At 42.2% G+C, this 17,198-nt stretch overlaps 1 protein-coding gene across 2 annotated transcripts in view; it reads right to left on the bottom strand.

Moving 5' to 3' along the window:
- Window positions 1–9,964, bottom strand: part of LOC135516058 (GRAM domain-containing protein 4-like) — a 73,461-nt gene extending 63,497 nt beyond the window's left edge. For both annotated transcript variants that reach the window (XM_064940056.1, XM_064940057.1), the window contains exons 1-2: window positions 9,666–9,964; window positions 5,726–5,942 (exon numbers count right to left, since the gene is read on the bottom strand). In XM_064940056.1, the coding sequence (XP_064796128.1) occupies window positions 5,726–5,942; window positions 9,666–9,769 (321 nt within the window). In that variant the 5' untranslated portion in view covers window positions 9,770–9,964. The remainder of the gene's footprint in view (window positions 1–5,725; window positions 5,943–9,665) is intronic.
- Between the last annotated feature and the right edge of the window lie 7,234 nt (window positions 9,965–17,198).

Raw genomic sequence — 17,198 nt, 5'->3', positions numbered from 1 at the left:
TTAGGGTGGTATACAGAAGATAGCCCTATTTGGTTAAAAAAAAAAACATCTCCACCCCGCTGATCCTCAACACTGGGGCCCCACAAGGGTGCGTTCTGAGCCCTCTCCTGTACTCCCTGTTCACCCACGACTGCATGGCCACGCACGCCTCCAACTCAATCATCAAGTTTGCGGACCACACAACAGTGGTAGGCTTGATTACCAACAACGATGAGACGGCCTACAGGGAGGAGGTGAGGGCCCTCGGAGTGTGGTGTCAGGAAAATAACCTCACACTCAACGTCAACAAAACTAAGGAGATGATTGTGGACTTCAGGAAACAGCAGAGGGAACACCCCCCCTATCCACATCGATGGAACAGTAGTGGAGAGGGTAGTAAGTTTTAAGTTCCTCGGCATACACATCACAGACAAACTGAATTGGTCAACTCACACAGACAGCATCGTGAAGAAGGCGCAGCAGCGCCTTTTCAACCTCAGGAGGCTGAAGAAATTCGGCTTGTCACCAAAAGCACACAAACGTCTACAGATGCACAATCGAGAGCATCCTGGCGGGCTGTATCACCGCCTGGTACGGCAACTGCTCCGCCCACAACCGTAAGGCTCTCCAGAGGGTAGTGAGGTCTGAGCAACACATCACCGGAGGCAAACTACCTGCCCTCCAGGACACCTACACCACCCGATGTCACAGGAAGGCCTTAAAGATCATCAAGGACAACAACCACCCGAGCCACTGCCTGTTCACCCCGCTATCATCCAGAAGGCGAGGTCAGTACAGGTGCATCAAAGCTGGGACCGAGAGACTGAAAAACAGCTTCTATCTCAAGGCCATCAGACTGTTAAACAGCAACCAACTAACATTGAGTGGCTGCTGCCAACACACTGACTCAACTCCAGCCACTTTAATAATGGGAATTGATGGGAAATTATGTAAAATATATCACTAGCCACTTTAAACAATGCTACCTAATATAATGTTTACATACCCTACATCATTCATCTCATATGTATACGTATATACTGTACTCTATATCATCTACTGCATCCTTATGTAATACATGTATCACTAGCCACTTTAACTATGCCACTTTGTTTACATACTCATCTCATACGTATATACTGTACTCGATACCATCTACTGTACCTTGCCTATGCTGCTCTGTACAATCACTCATTCATATATCTTTATGTACATATTCTTTATCCCCTTACACTTGTGTATAAGACAGTAGTTTCGGAATTGTTAGTTAGATTACTTGTTGGTTATTACTGCATTGTCGGAACTAGATCACAAGCATTTCTCTACACTCGCATTAACATCTGCTAACCATGTCTATGTGACAAATAAAATTTGATTTGATTTGGCTATTTAAACAAATCAAAATATATTTGAGATTCTTCAACACTTTTGGTTACTACACGAATCCATAAGTGTTATTTCATGGTTTTGAGGTCCTCACTTTTATTCTACGATGTAGAAAATAGAAATAAAACTCTTGAATAAGTTGGTGTTCTAAAAATTGACCATTAGTGTACCTTATTTACATAAGTATTTAGACCCTTTGGTATGAGACTCAAAATTGAGCTTAATTGCATCCTGTTCCCATTGATCATCCTTGAGATGTTTCTACAACTTGATTAGAGTCCACCTGTGGTAAATGCAACTGATTGGACATGATTTGGAAAGGCACACAGACCTGTTTAAACACCCCAGTTGACAGTGAATGTCAGAGCAAAAACCAAGCCATGAGGTCGAAGCAATTGTTCGTAGAGCTCCAAGACATGATTGTGTCGAGGCACAGATGTGGGGAAGGGTACCAAAACATTTCTGCAGCATTGAAAGTCCAGGAACACAGTGGCCTCCATCATTCTTAAATTGAAGAAGTGTAACCCCAAAGACTCTTTCCTAGATCTGGCCGCCTAGCCAAACTGAGAAATCGGGGGAGAAGGCCCTTGGTCAGGGAGGAGACCAAGAACCCGATGGTCACTTTGACAGAGCTCCTCTGTTGAGATGGGGGAGAACCTTCCAGAAGGACAACCATCTCTGCAGTACTACAACAATCAGGCCTTTATGGTAGAGTGGCCAGATGGAAGCCACTCTTCAGTAAAAAGGCACATGAGAAACAAGATTCTCTGGTCTGATGAAACCAAGATTGAACTCTTTGGCCTGAATGCCAAGTGTCACGTTTGGAGGAAACCTGGAACCATCCCTACAGTGAAGCATGGTGGTGGCAGCATCAAGATGTGGGGATGTTATTCAGCAGCAGGGACTGGGAGACTAATCAGGATCGAGGGAAAGCTGAACGGAGCAAGGTACAGAGAGATCCTTGATGAAAAGCACTCTGGAGCAGGTTAGGACCTCAGACTGGGGTGAAAGTTCATCTTCCAACAGGACAACAACTCTAAGCACCAAGCCAACACAGGCGTGGTTTTGGGACAAGTCTCTGAATGTCCTTGAGTGTCCCAGCCAGAGCCCAGATTTGAACCTGATCTACATCTCTGGAGAGTCCTGAAAATAGCTGTGCAGCGACACTCCACATCCAAAATGACAGGGCCTGAGAGGATCTGCAGAGAGGAATGGAAGAAACTCCCCAAATACAGGTGTGCCATGCTTGTAACGTCATACGCAAGAAGACTAGAGGCTGTAATCTCTGCCAAAGATGCTTCAAAGCACTGATTAAAGGGTTTGAATATTTAGTGGTTGCTCCACTAAAAGTTGTGATGATGTTCCGGTACTTAGAGGTAATTTGTGGTTCAGTACAGTACCCTGTGTCACCACTTCATTGCTCCAGACCAGCACAAGGGTGAGCTAGAGCACTGATTATGCTTTTGGGGCCTACTGAGTCTAACTGACAATGAACGTGCAACATAAACCTACATAGAAACTGAGTTGTGCACACCTTCAGTAATATTTACTAAAACTGTTGTTACACTAAGGTTTAAATTATTTTACTCTTACTGTAGTAGTGTAGCCCACTCCCGAATGGTCACGTTGTACAGCGACTGAGTGGCACAACGGTCAAAGACACTGTATAGCAATGCCAGCTGTGTTACAGATGCTGGTTCAATACCCATGCCGGCCTCTACTGGGAGGCCCATGATATAACAGAAATAAATAACAAAACTGGCTTCATTTACAAATTAGTAACAATGTCTCACTCCATGTTCAAGAATGGCTTTTTTCCTCAGTCATTTTACTTTATTTGAAACCATTTTTTAATAATAATCACTTTGTTTAATTTAGAATTATATAAAAGCCCCTTGGATATTCTCACAGATATTAACCCTATTAGCAGGACAATATATATTGGTCATGGCTCCCGAGTGGCGCACAATGGGATTTCCTTGCAGTTCTACAGCTGTATCCACTGAAAGCGCGCAAGGTTCAAGGCACGAGGGCAGGGGGCACGGGATGGGCTGCAGAGCTGCGCACAGAAGACAGACCTAGCCCATGGGGAAGCGAGGAGGAAGAGGGATGTGGACCCCCACCACACTGGGCAGCACAGAGCAACACTTTAAGGGGCATTGCACTAATAATGGCCCCAACTAGGGAAACGTTCCCGCTGTTCTTAGTTTGAATGTGCAGACTGGCACTAAGACAACATAACTAATAATGGCATTTTTATGCTTTCGTTAATAAAATGATAACTAAATAAACATTGGCATTTTGAAAGTTAAGGATCCATAACTAATTACTATGGGGATAAATATCACTGAATTACAGAAATATTGGGACAAAGTTTTCTAATGAAGGTAAACAAATTGTTGCTTACTGGAAAATACTATTTCTAACACACATGGTCATGTTGTACAGCGCCATTATGGCTATTAGCAGGTAGCTGGACAATAGACTTGCCTAGGAGGGGGGTGGCGGGAGAATTCTATTGTCAAATTAGTTAGGTTGGCTGTATCATAACCGGCCCGTGATTGGTTGCAATTTCAGTTTAATCCACCAGAAAAGACTAAACAAATAATACATCAAAAGGTATTATGTATCACATCCGACTTCGGAGTCCAATAGGACGGTGCACAATTGGTCCAGTGTTTCGCTCCTCTTAAAACAGAAATAAATGTTTTGGTCAATACTAATAATTATTTTGGTCTTTATTCACTTTACAATTGCTGACTTTTGTTTTATTTATTTATTTAATAAATAACCTCAAATATTTTTAGATATCAAGTTGATGGCACAGTCATGTAGCGGCACCTACATAAAGCTGAGTGACTAACTCATTCATGGCTTTGGATCAAAATAAATATGTACCAACATTCTTTCTGATAGTCTTTAATAAAGAAATGCTTTGGTTATCCTGACCTGGACACCATGTACAGTATTATAATAGCCTGTTATGGGCTATTAGCAGGATAATATACCTTTACCAACACCTCTCTGTATTTTGATACTTTGTGGATGGGGCCTCCCCAGTGACGCAGCGGTCTAAGTCACCACATCGCAATGTAAAATGAGTTGCTACAGATACCCGTGCCGGCCGCCACCGGGAGCCCCATGAGGCGGCTTTTGGTTTTAATTTAGAATCATCCAATCCTCGATATGTAATTATTGGCAGAGAGTCACGTCATATTTTGAGATATACTGTAGGCCTACAGTAGGCGACATGAGTCTCATGTCGCCTACTAGTGTTGAGTAATGTGCTGTTAAAAGTGGTGTAGGTCTTATTTAAAGAGCATATTGAAGTTAGAAGCAATGGGATTTGAAGCAGTAAGCCTACAACTATTTTAGCACCGTTTCGTGTTTGTGAGACAATCATGGGGACTAGCATTAATGGTACCAGTGGTTGCCACTTAAATAACGTGCCATAGAATTCTGCGGCACCACGCAAGCTGTGCTGCAATATGCTGCAACTTTTAAAGGACGAACCACTATGTAAATGTCTTATTTCATTTTTTTTTAATTAACAAACATTTCTACAAACCTGTTTTTGCTTTGTCATTATGAGGATGTGTGTGTTGATTGAGGGAATAAACAGTTCAATCAATTTTAGAACAAGGCTGTAACAAAATGTAGAAGAAGTCAAGGGGTCTGAATACTTTCCGAATGCACTGTAGTCTGTGTCCAGATTTCAGTTTACATTTAATCCATCTGAACAGTAGGCTACCGTAGGCCTATTTGAAGTCCTTTTGTATAGCGCCTCACAGATCATCACACAACATCCACTATTACCACGTCATCAAATTTTTACCAAACATTACATTTCTGGCCCTCACTTCTTTATTTTTTAACTCTCCATTTTGCAGCTTTTCTCTTGAATATTTTATTTTTTTTAAACAGAATTTCTTTTTGCCTCAGTGGATTAAAGATATTTTTTTCTGACCATTCCCAAGAGCTTGGCAATTGGTGTGTACGCTATGTCACGCGTAAAGCCTAAGATTTAGGACCTACACACTAATTCCATAGCGTAAACATTATGTAGGAAAAAAACTCAAATGTAGCCTATAGATCTAAATTGCTCAAGAATTATTCAATTTATTTTGTATGGTTTTCTGTTGATGCAACCCGACTGCCACCCACCCGCCCTTCATCCACACAATATTTCAAGACCCGTTAGGAAACACTGACGTAGAGTTTTTCCAGACCACCTGACACGGCCTATAACTATGAACCAGAGGTGTTCCTGGTCGGGTCCCGTTGAAAGGAAAAACTGCTGTCCCTGCTCATGGTCTCTCATTTGAGTCAAAGAACACAGCTAAGTAGAATGAATACTTACAGGGTCTCCTAGTTCTTCCGTGTCTTGTGTCTTGAGTGAAGGCTTTGTCCTCAGCAGGATGTCATCGCTACATTCATTGTCGGATCCGTTGGGGGACTCTGCTAGATCCAGGAAGTCGTCTCGCTTCTGACCTCTGAACCTGATTTTATCCAGCCGCTTTAGCATGTTCAACACCCCTCTCGTCAGCGGCTTTACCTTAGCATGGTGTACAGCATTTCTGAAAAGACAAAACAGAGAAGGGTCAAAGGTTCCCCTTTGAAACGCAGTGAAAATGAAAGGGACAAATTTCTTTGCATTAGAAGTTGCTTTTGTAAATAAGTACCTAAACACTACAGAACACAGATGCACAAGTTAAGACAATTGTTGAGTAAGGCCAATACAAGCCTTTTTTTAAATAAGATGCATAAATAGACACCATACAGACAAACTAAAATATAGGCCAGCCAGGAGCCACAGTATCCTAATAATGTAGCAGATCACTCCATTTAAGATGTCATCTCTGCCCCAGTATCCAGTTAAAGACTATCACCTTTCATAATTGTGTTTGTCATCTCTGTCTATGACTCAGACAGCCTAATGACAGAGACTGTGTCCCAAATGGTGCCCTATTCCCTATATAGTGCACTTTTGACCAGAGCTCTATAGGCCCTGCTCAAAAGTAGTGAGCTATGAAGGGAATAGGGTGCCATTTGGAACACAGCCATATAGAGCTAGCAGTCGATCCATTGAAGGCTCAGTGTTTGAGTCATCCACCATCATCCAGGGCCACATCTCTTACTGCTTAGGAAATTATCACAACGACGCGTGGAGCGAGATGGAGACAAGAGGCGATCACCCTCTCACTTCAAACACACTCACCAAAAATATATACGATTTAACGACTTGATTAATGTGAATCCTTTTGACCTACATCTACACTCCCCTGCGTATTTATTTAGGCATTGAAGCCAAAACATTTAATTTGGCTCTATATACTCCAGTATTTTGAATTTGAGATCAAATGTTTTATGAGGCAACAGCACAGAAAGTCACATTTTATTTGAGGGTATTTTCATATATAGCTGTTCTACCATTTAGAAATAAAAGCACTTTATGCATCTAGTCCCCCCATTTGAAAGGGACATAATATCAAAACATGCTAATCTCTCACCATTACCAATAACAGAAGATGTTAGCATTTTAATGCCTCCAACTTTCTCACTCTGTATCTAATCCCCCCCCCCCCCGCTTCTCACTCTGTATCTAATCCCCCCCCATTTGAAGGCATCATACATATTTGGACAACTTCCCTTGGTGGATTACATAGTCAAAAGTTTAGAATTTTGTCCCACATTCCTAGCTAATGATGCTCAAAGTAGAAGTTACCCCTAACCACAGATCTAGAATCAGATTACCCCTGCCCCAATCCTAACCATGACCATTTAGGAGGTTGATTAACCTCTGACATTAGATCAGTCCTTAAGTAACATTCTCTAGTCAGGTAATGACCCCATAGCCCAGAGCTCACCACCATCAGCTTAGCTTAGTGAAGCATCTAGACAGTTGCAGGAGCAAGGTGAGGTGAGAGGGTACCATAAGGTAAAGCTGTAATGTTGTTCAGAGAAGAGTGTGTTTTTCCTCAATGGGATATACCTAGAGAGCTCTTAAATACTGCTTAATCATACACACAGTCAAACATATACAAGGTTAGACTACACAGACTCAAGACACTCACCCACACCTCAAATATTCAGGCGAATTGACACAGTACTCTTGACACAGTAGACTGCACATTAGTCTATACGCCTATGAGAGCCATTGCAATGGCAGCCATGAGTGCTGTCGTGTCTCACTTCAATGAGATTACCACCTCTGATGTGAATCTTCTGAATAAAAGAGAAGGGGCCACAGAGACTTGACTATGCTCCCCTCAATGCCTAGTGTGTGTTTGATTGAGCACTTTGAGATGAAGAAAACCGCATTCTAGGAACTGGATAGTCAATGGCATCGTTTAGTAGTGATGGAAGGCCCCACACTTGAATAGAAAATAGGACATTGTTGAATTAAACAAAGACATTAATCAGACATTGTTAGGTTTAGGGTGGGGGATAGCTGAACAGATCTTTCTGAGCATAATACAAACTAAAAACTCCCACCTGGAACCCCCTCCTGATACCCCCATTGGCAAGTGTTTTACACCTCTCACACCCACCTGTAGGCATCACATTTATTTTAGGCACAGTCACCTCACAGGTTTTGTTTCACATGAAATACACCAAACCCCCTGTCAATGTCATTCCTGGTTGCAGACCCACTAAACCTGTAGTCGACATGTGATTGTTCAGAGACTGAATTCTGAATGAATGTCAACATTAGGCTAAATGTTTTAGAGTGTTTGGTCATTTTTATTAAAAATTAGGTTAAATAGGAACAAAAACAACCTGATTTCAACAATTATTATTATTTAGAAAATATGAAATAATATTGATATATTTTATCTGAGGACACCAGAAAGCTATTTGTGCATCTTTCCATGCCATGGGACTTTTGTCTGAATGGCCAAATCAATTTTTTTTTTATCCTTGTAGTTTTTAGACTGTTATTTGGCATTTCTTGTTGCTTACTACCTACTATCACAGTGACAATAACATGTGGTGGCCAATTAGCTTGTTAATGGTTTCCAAACAAATTCATGAATGTGATAGAAAACTATACAGCTATCTAGCTTGTTAACTAAATTGACTGCCTCGACTAGCCAAAATTGACAATTGACTTGTTTTGAAAGTTGGATGATCTTATCCTTTGAGGCTTTTAAACGTGTTCTTACTGGGAAACATCCATGGCAGGCATTGTCACCTTAGCGCACCACAGAACTTCTAAACATTAACATGCATCGCTTGCGGTACGGGTTTGGAAGGACCTTATCTTTCATATCAGGAAAAAAAAAATATTTAAAGAAACAATGTTAAATTGATACACACCTTTTTTTAATAGGGTTGGGGTTAGTGTTCCCACATGGCCATATCTCCATGTTAGTGTGTGCTTACAGAAGACATGGACCACCTGTGCTAAGTAGCTATCTAGCATGCCTCCGAACACCTGTGTGTAACAGAAGGCCGTCAGAAACATGTTGTCACTGAAAAATACTGTTGGCTGCAACTGGGATAAATCAATAAAGCCTTGTACACAGTGAAGGCCTTAATGCCCATTTCAGTTTAGATTTTCAAATCCGTTTTGTAACACTGCCTGTCCATAGACAAGTAACCTAATTAGAATTGTGTGTCTTCAGACAGCAGTCATTTGCTGACATGGCGACGCTAGTTGTCATAATAATGACACGCGTGTGTAAAGTGGTGTAGGCTGATTGGTGTTGGTGCTCAGGCGTTCGATCACTCAGAAAGAGCTTCGTGGTTCTTTTAACTAACAAACCTTCCCCTTACAGAAGACGCCTTCGTCAAATTACTTGTGTGACGTAAATGGAACAGAGTTATGATCAAAGGCTAAGGCACTGTGAGCGGTCATAGCTTCGCAGCAAACAAAAACAAAACGGCTTATAAAAATGAGCCTAACACAGGGTGATAATTGACGGAGTACGAAGGACCAGGAATGTATGGCTTCACTGTACCCGCGACGATTTGTAACAATCCGCGTGAGCAACAGTAGGTGTTGGCCCGTGGTGACAACGTGACAAGTCCGTTATGTTCGTATTCGCTTCATTATTGAAACTATGGCGATGCAACGTTTCATTTGTAATACTTTCATTTACTTGTAGTTCCCATTTCTCAATTAAAATTGGAATCTTCGTAAATGACAGGCTACGCACAGTAGCCCTTGCGCTCTATTAAAAACATGAATTACACAACTAAAAGCCAGACGTTTACATAAACATCACACGCAAAGACTTGAGCTAGGCTACTTTACATGATATTATTCATATTAAAAAAAAAATACGTTTTCTTACCCAGCCCGTAAATCGTAGCAAAGTTTCATTAACACAGAGAATTGCCTTTGAATGTATCCAGTAGCGTCCACCTGCTCAGATCCGCCAAGCCACAAGCTGTTCATTGAGCCTCAGCCCCGCCATCGCAATCCGCTCTTTTGTAAATCAAAGAAACGAGTTTACATCCCGCTGCAGCCTTGATTAGTTTTGCAGCAATGCCAGTTCCCTCCCCCCCGATAGATAATAGTATAGGCGATCTCCGTCAGTACCGTTTGAAACCAGTCACTCCCTCTCTTAATTCCATAGCTCTCGCAAGCCAGATCAGGGAATTCCGTCAATGTCAGCAGACTTCCTTTCTTAAAGGGGCCGTTTATGGAGTTTCAAAGTTATCAACAAGCCTTCCCTTTCTGTTATTGTACCGCCTACTCTGTATTCGCCTGCCTTCATAATGCCCATCAGCATCCTCTGTTGGATGACAATATTATAACAATGCAGGCCTTACCAACAGTATTGCATGTGCACAGTTGATTTCATATATTATTCGACAGTTCTTTCATGTAATACAGGTGATAAATAAATAATACATTTAATTGACATTTGCACATAAACATTTATATATAAAACAGCAATGAAACAATGTTTTAATAAAATAACCCAACAGTTGCCAAGTGTTTTTGAAATGCAAACCTTTGCATGTTTCCACTCAGATTAGCAAGGTATAAATCTAAACTTCCATCATCTACAGAAATGAGCTCCAAAACAATGTACAGTCATGGTCAAATGTTTTGAGAATGACACAAATTTTAATTTCCACAAAGTTTGCTGCTTCAGTGTCTTTAGATATTTTTTGTCAGATGTTACTATGGAATACTGAAGTATAATTACAAGCATTCCATGAGGATTTTATTGACAATTACATGAAGTTGATGGAAAGAGTCAATATTTGCAGTGTTGACCCTTCTTTTTCAAGACCTCTGCAATCCGCCTTGGCATGCTGTCAATTAACTTCTGGGCCACATCCTGACTGATGGCATCCCATTCTTGCAAAATCAATGCTTGGAGTTTGTCAGAATTTGTGGGGTTTTGTTTGTCCACCCGCCTCTTGAGGATTGACCACAAGTTCTCAATGGGATTTAGGTGTGGGAAGTTTCCTAGCCGTAGACCCAAAATATCGATGTTTTGTTCCCCGAGCCACTTTTGCCTTATGGCAAGGTGCTCCATCATGCTGGAAAAGGCATTGTTCGCCACCAAACTGTTCCTGGATGGTTGGGAGAAGTTGCTCTCAGAGGATGTGTTGGTACCATTCTTTATTCATGGCTGTGTTCTTAGGCAAAATTGTGAGTGAGCCCACTCCCTTGGCTGAGAAGCAACCCCACACATGAATGGTCTCAGGATGCTTTACTGTTGGCATGACAGAGGACTGATGGTAGCGCTCACCTTGTCTTCTCCAGACAAGCTTTTTTCTGGATGCCCCAAACAATCGGAAAGGGGATTCAGAGAAAATGATTCCAAGAACAATGATTCCAAGCACCCTCCTTTTGAAGCTTCCAGTCTGTTTTCCGAACTCAATCAGCATGACAGAGTGATCTCCAGCCTTGTCCTCGTCAACACTCACACCTGCTGGTCCTTTTGTGGCAGGGCTGAAATGCGGTGGAAATGTTTTTGGGGGAATTCAGTTCATTTGCATGGCAAAGAGGGACTTTGCAATTCAATGCAATTCATCTGTTTACTCTTCATAACATTCTGGAGTATATGCAAATTGCCATCATACAAACTGAGACAGCAGACTTTGTGAAAATTAATATTCGTGTCATTCTCAAAACTTTTGGCCACGACTGTATAGTCTGTTTGTCCTGTTATGCAGTTGTTGCAAAAATTATTGTAGACTAGTCAACATGCATTTGACACCATACAATGGTCTTCTCTATACTCTCCAGCAGCTGATAGTCTGATACTGCTGTTGTTCCATCCTGGTCAGGGAATGACCCCTGACCCTTACACTACATCTCACTGGATTGGCTGTCTGAATAAAGTGAAGTCTGCCCCCCGTGAAACCTAATGATGAGATTAAACACTGGGATGAATCATAGAACCCTGTGTCTGTCTGTTGTCAGTCTATTGTGAGACAAGGTCTGTGACTCAGTGATGAAACTGTTGATACACTACATGGCCAAAAGTACACTATATGACCAAAAGTATGTGGACACCTGCTTGTCAAACATCTCATTCCAAAATCATGAGCATTATATGGAGTTCGTCCCCCCTTCACTGCTATAACAGCCTCCACTCTTCTGGGAAGGCTTTTCACTCGATGTTGGAACATTGCTGCAGGGACTTGCTTCCATTCAGCCACAAGCGTATTAGTGAGGTCGGACACTGATGTTGAGCGATTCGGCCTGGCTTGCAGACGGCGTTCCAATTCATCTCATCTCAAAGGTGTTCGATGGGGTTGAGGTCAGGGCTCTGTGCAGTCCAATCAAGTTCTTCCACACCAATCTCAACAAAAAAAATCTGTATTGACCTCATTGTCATGCTGAAACAGGAAAGGGCCTTTTCAAAACTGTTGCCACAAAGCTGGAAGCACAGAATCATCTAGAATGTAATTGCATGCTGTAGGGTTAAGATTTCCCTTCACTGGAATTAAGGGGCCTAGCCCAAACCATGAAAAAGAGCCCCAGATCATTTTTCCTCATCACCAAACTACAGCTGGCACTATGCATTGGGGCATGTAGCGTTCTCCTGGCATCTGCCAAACCCAGATTAGTCCGTTGGATTGCCAGATGGTGAAGTGCAGAGAATGCATTTCCACTGCTCCAGAGTCCAATGGTGGCGAGGTACACACCACTCCAGCCGATGCTTGGCATTGCGCAAGGTGATCTTTGGCTTGTGGCCGGCTGCTCAGCCATCGACACCATTTCATGAAGCTCCCAACAAACAGTTCTTGTGCTGACTCGGCGATCCCATTCTGTGAATTTCTGTGGCCTACCACTACGCGGCTGAGCCATTGTTGCTCCTAGACATTTTCCCTTCACAGTATCAGCACTTAGTTACCGGGCAGCTCTAGCAAGGCAGAAATTTGTTGAACTGACTTGTTGGAAAGGTGGCATCTTATGACAGTGCCACGATGAAAGTCACTGAGCTCTTCAGTAAGGCCATTCTACTGCCAATGTTTGGCTATGGCGATTGCATGGCTGTGTGCTTGATTTTATACACCTGTCAGCAACGGGTGTACCTGAAATAGCTGAGTTCACTAATTTGAAGGGGTGTCCACATACTTTTGTATATATAGTGTACACCCCTTCAGTAGGCCTATAGACTTACACTGGGGCACGTTCAGCAGGATGCAATGTTTTGGAACGTTCAAATTGTTCTACATAGCATATTACTAACATGCCTCTCTGACATGTATACTGAACAAAGATATAAACGCAACATGCAAGAATTTTAACAATTTTACTGAGTTCCAGATCATAAAAGGGAATCAGTCCATTGAAATAAATAAATTAGGCCCTAATCTATGGATTTCACATGACTGGGTAGGGACGCAGCCTTTGGTGGGCATGGGGGGGCGTAGGCCCACCCAATGGGGAGCCAGGCTCAGCCCTGTTTTTTTTCTTCTATTCCACAAAAGGGCTTTATTACAGACAGAAATACCTCCTCAGTTTCATCAGCTGTCCGGGTGGCTGGTCTCAGACGATCCTGCAGATGAATAATCCAGATCCGGAGGTCCTGGGCTGGAATGGTTACACGTGGTCTGCAGTTGTGAGGCCAGTTGGACATACTGACAAATTCTCTAAAATTCTTTTGGAGGTGGCTTATGGTGGAGAAATGAACATTAAATTCTCTGGCAACAGTACTGGTAAACATTACTGCAGTCAGCATGCCAATTACACACTCCCTTAAAACTTGAGACATCTGTAACATTGTGCTGTGTGACAAAACTGCACATTTTAGAGTGGCCTTTTATTGTCCCCAGCACAAGATGCACCTGTGTAATGATCATGCTGTTTAATCAGCATCTTGATTTGCCACACCTGTCAGATGGAAAGATTATCTTGGCAAAGGATAAATACTCAGTAACAGGGATGTAAACAAATGTGTGCATAACATTTGGGAGAAATAAGCTTTTTGTGCATATGGAACATTTCTGGGATCTTTTATTTCAGCTAATATAACATGGGACCAACACTTTACATGTTGCGTTTATATTTTTGTTCAGTATAGAATAAGGAATCACATCAGCCCTATCCTTGGCATATCTATCTGCAACGTTCTGCAAGGTTTGTCTACTGAACGTGGCCCTGGTTTGAGTCAGCCAAGTGGACCAAGAAATGTGTTGGCCCAGTCTAAAACCAGCTTCCATCTGTCGCTTGTCTGTCCTGTAAACCTAGATCTGAGAATGGAAGGCTAGGTGGAGCTGCTGTAATATTAATGATATGGCTTAAATCCATCCGATCCTTTCAGACCAACAAAGTGTCTAGGAGAAAAGGGTTTGACTGGGCTGAAGTCTGGTCTCTCTCTCTCTCTCTCTCTCTCTCGCTCTCTCTCTCTCTTTTTAATGTTCTCCACTAGGTGGTGGTCACTTAACAAACAGAAAACAGATGGACCCCACTAAAATGTCATTGAGCCGTTAGTCATTGCACTGTGTGAGCAAAGCAAACACTGCTTTGCATTACACGCATCATACACTATAACCAATCATATAAAATGCCAAGTCATCCTCTCAAAACACTATCTTATATGGTTAAGTAATACAGCAGTATGCAAGATTAAGTGGAAAATTCAGATCAAGACTTAAAGACTTCAATCACCACTGTGCATATGAATTGGGTTACGTAAGTCCGCTGTGACCATGTTTTAGGTAATTCAATTACCGTTTTACGAAATTGTAATACATTTTATTTGACACAGAATCACAGTATTATGACGACATAAAATCCTGATCCCAAATTTCTCTTTGGACATGTTACAATAGCAGGAGGTATGTTTTGTGGAAACTAAATGATTTTATACCATGGTTTTACAGTATGTAATCCCTTGTCTATTTCTGGCCTAAACACAACCATCACTCTAGCCTCTCTCTCTCTCGATGTCCCATATCAGAGCTGTGGGGCTGAAGCGCCCAAATCCTCCCTCCGTGTTATTAATTAAAGTCCTAATCCCAATTGAGTGTTTTCTAAAGCGTTCATTGCACATGTTTTCTTCTTATGCAATCACAACTACCACACTTTGAGTCAATTACAGAACAGGTTGGAGGGGTTGGTGCTGCTTTAATGATGTAAACTCACAATTGTATGAGGGGAAATGAGATTAGACATTTTGTAAGAAATAGAAAGGAGATCAAATATGAATTGATATACCAGTCTGTGATGGAAAAAGTGACATTTATTTTCAATAGTTTTTGTAAAATAAGTTTATTAATTTAATTTTTATTCACTTTCTGAAATTATGGACCTGAACTTAGTGACCCTTGCGGTTGATAATTATATTTGATATATTGATATCCTATTTCTATATAAAATGAGTTTACATTCATTTTTCACATTGTGAATTTTACAAAAATTCTTAATTGTGTCTTTGGTGTAGGTTACCTTGGCCTGACATTTTTGATAGCCGTGTAATTCTCTCACCGACATTTTGAGAATTCCCTGTCAAGAGGAGAGACACGGAATCCCTGCTAGCTTAGATAGCCTGTAGGCTCAAATGGAGGACGCTAACAAATGTTTTCAATGCTGCAGGAGCTGTGTTTATTTTGCTTTATTCTGGGACAACGTGGACCGCCCAGACTTTCAATGTAGCCCTGTTTGCTTGCAGAGGACTACAGGGGCAAAGTGGCTACTCTTACACAAGCTACTGGGGAATCCACGCCCGCCTACTTTTCCTTTCTCTTCTACCCAGTAGCCGGATGATGCTATGGTCTGTTGGAAGTGTCGCCGCCATGTCAGCACTCCACACCAGACTGGTCAGTACTCTGCATGGATCCCATCTCCGAAGGGGTCTCCCCCTTCCCTGGAGAGTGGCGTTAGGAGGATGCTCCTGGATGACTTGGCAGATGTTCATGTTCTCGAATCTACCAACCAATCATGAAAATATCAATCAGCGTGGAAGTCAAAAACAGCAAACTCTGGCAATGGGGGCCTTCTTGGCGAAGGTAAGCCTAGACTGGAAACAGCTTCGCCGCCCTTGATCCTGAGTTTCCGGCGCCTTCTTCCCTGGAGGCTTCCGATTCGAGATCGGATCCTGAGGTACCTGCACCTTCGCCCTCTGTTCTGTCTCCCTCTCTGGTGGCTTTCTAGCTCGGGTTCAGATCCTCAGAGCTCCCCACCTCATCGGACTGTGAGGCTATCTAAGATACCGGACCATTCATCATCCACAATGCATACTACAGCTGGCTCGGGTCCATCGGTCACAACAACCCTTCAGTCCTCGAGGGATTTGCGAAACCCTTCAATGCAAAAGAACGGACAAACCTCCTCAGCCATTGCACCAGCTGTCGTCATCGGCAGCTCTATGGTAAGAAACATCTCAGTTCACGGGGTAAAAACCCTGTGCTGTCCTGGAGTATGGGACATTACAAGGCTGCTTCTGACCTTTCTACGACAGCTGCCGGGAGCTGACACTGTTATAGTCCATGTGGGGTCGAATTACATTAGGGCTAGTTCGGAACTGCTGAAAATTTTAAAGAACTGATTATAGCTCTGAAAGATTCCAAAAAGCAGACCATTATTTCAGGTCCGGTTCCATCGTTGGGCTGTGGGTGTGAACGATTCAGCAGGCTACTGGTATTACACACCCGGCTAAAATATTACTGTAGCTCTGTTGGAATAACTTTTATAGATAACTTTGACGCCGTCTGGAAACAGACGATGCTCTACAGGAATGACGGAGTGCATCCAAATCATCTTGACTCCTGGACTCTATCCACCCATGTTAAGGCTGCATTGAGACCATGATTTATTAGATCAGGTAATCCCTACCACTGTGTCGCTGAGTTGGCGTAATGCTGCAGCAAATGTACATTATCCCAGGGGCATTGGCAGTCACATTGTAAGTAACCTAATTTATGTCCCTCTAACACCCCTGAATGCCTCTGTTGATCCCACAGCTGTTGTATACAGTAATCATGTGCTTATGAACCAGAGTTATACTGGGGCAGCAGGGTAGCCTAGTGGTTAGGGCGTTGGACTAGTAACCAAAAGGTTGCAAGTTCAAATCCCCGAGCTGACAAGGTACAAATCATTCATCATTGAAAATAAGAATCTGTTCTTAACTGACTTGCCTAGTTAAATAAAAGGTAAAATAAAAAATACTGTAAGCATTACATTTACATTTAAGTCATTTAGCAGACGCTCTTATCCAGAGCGACTTACAAATTGGGCACTGCAGCTGTGTGCTCTAGTAGGAAGTCCACTGTATGCAGCTCACTATCAACTCAAACATAAATAACATTGTCATGTCTACTTCCGATAAGCTTCCTGGTAAAGCAATAAAAATAATCCAAGAGTCCCATAAAAATGCTAAAAATAGCCCACATTAACATATGTAGCTTAAGAA

Source organism: Oncorhynchus masou, chromosome 27 (genome assembly GCF_036934945.1).
Source record: "Oncorhynchus masou masou isolate Uvic2021 chromosome 27, UVic_Omas_1.1, whole genome shotgun sequence".
Taxonomy (NCBI): Eukaryota; Metazoa; Chordata; class Actinopteri; order Salmoniformes; family Salmonidae; genus Oncorhynchus; species Oncorhynchus masou.
The sequence above is the reverse complement of the archived record's forward strand: the minus strand, read 5'-3'. Positions and strand labels throughout refer to the sequence as shown.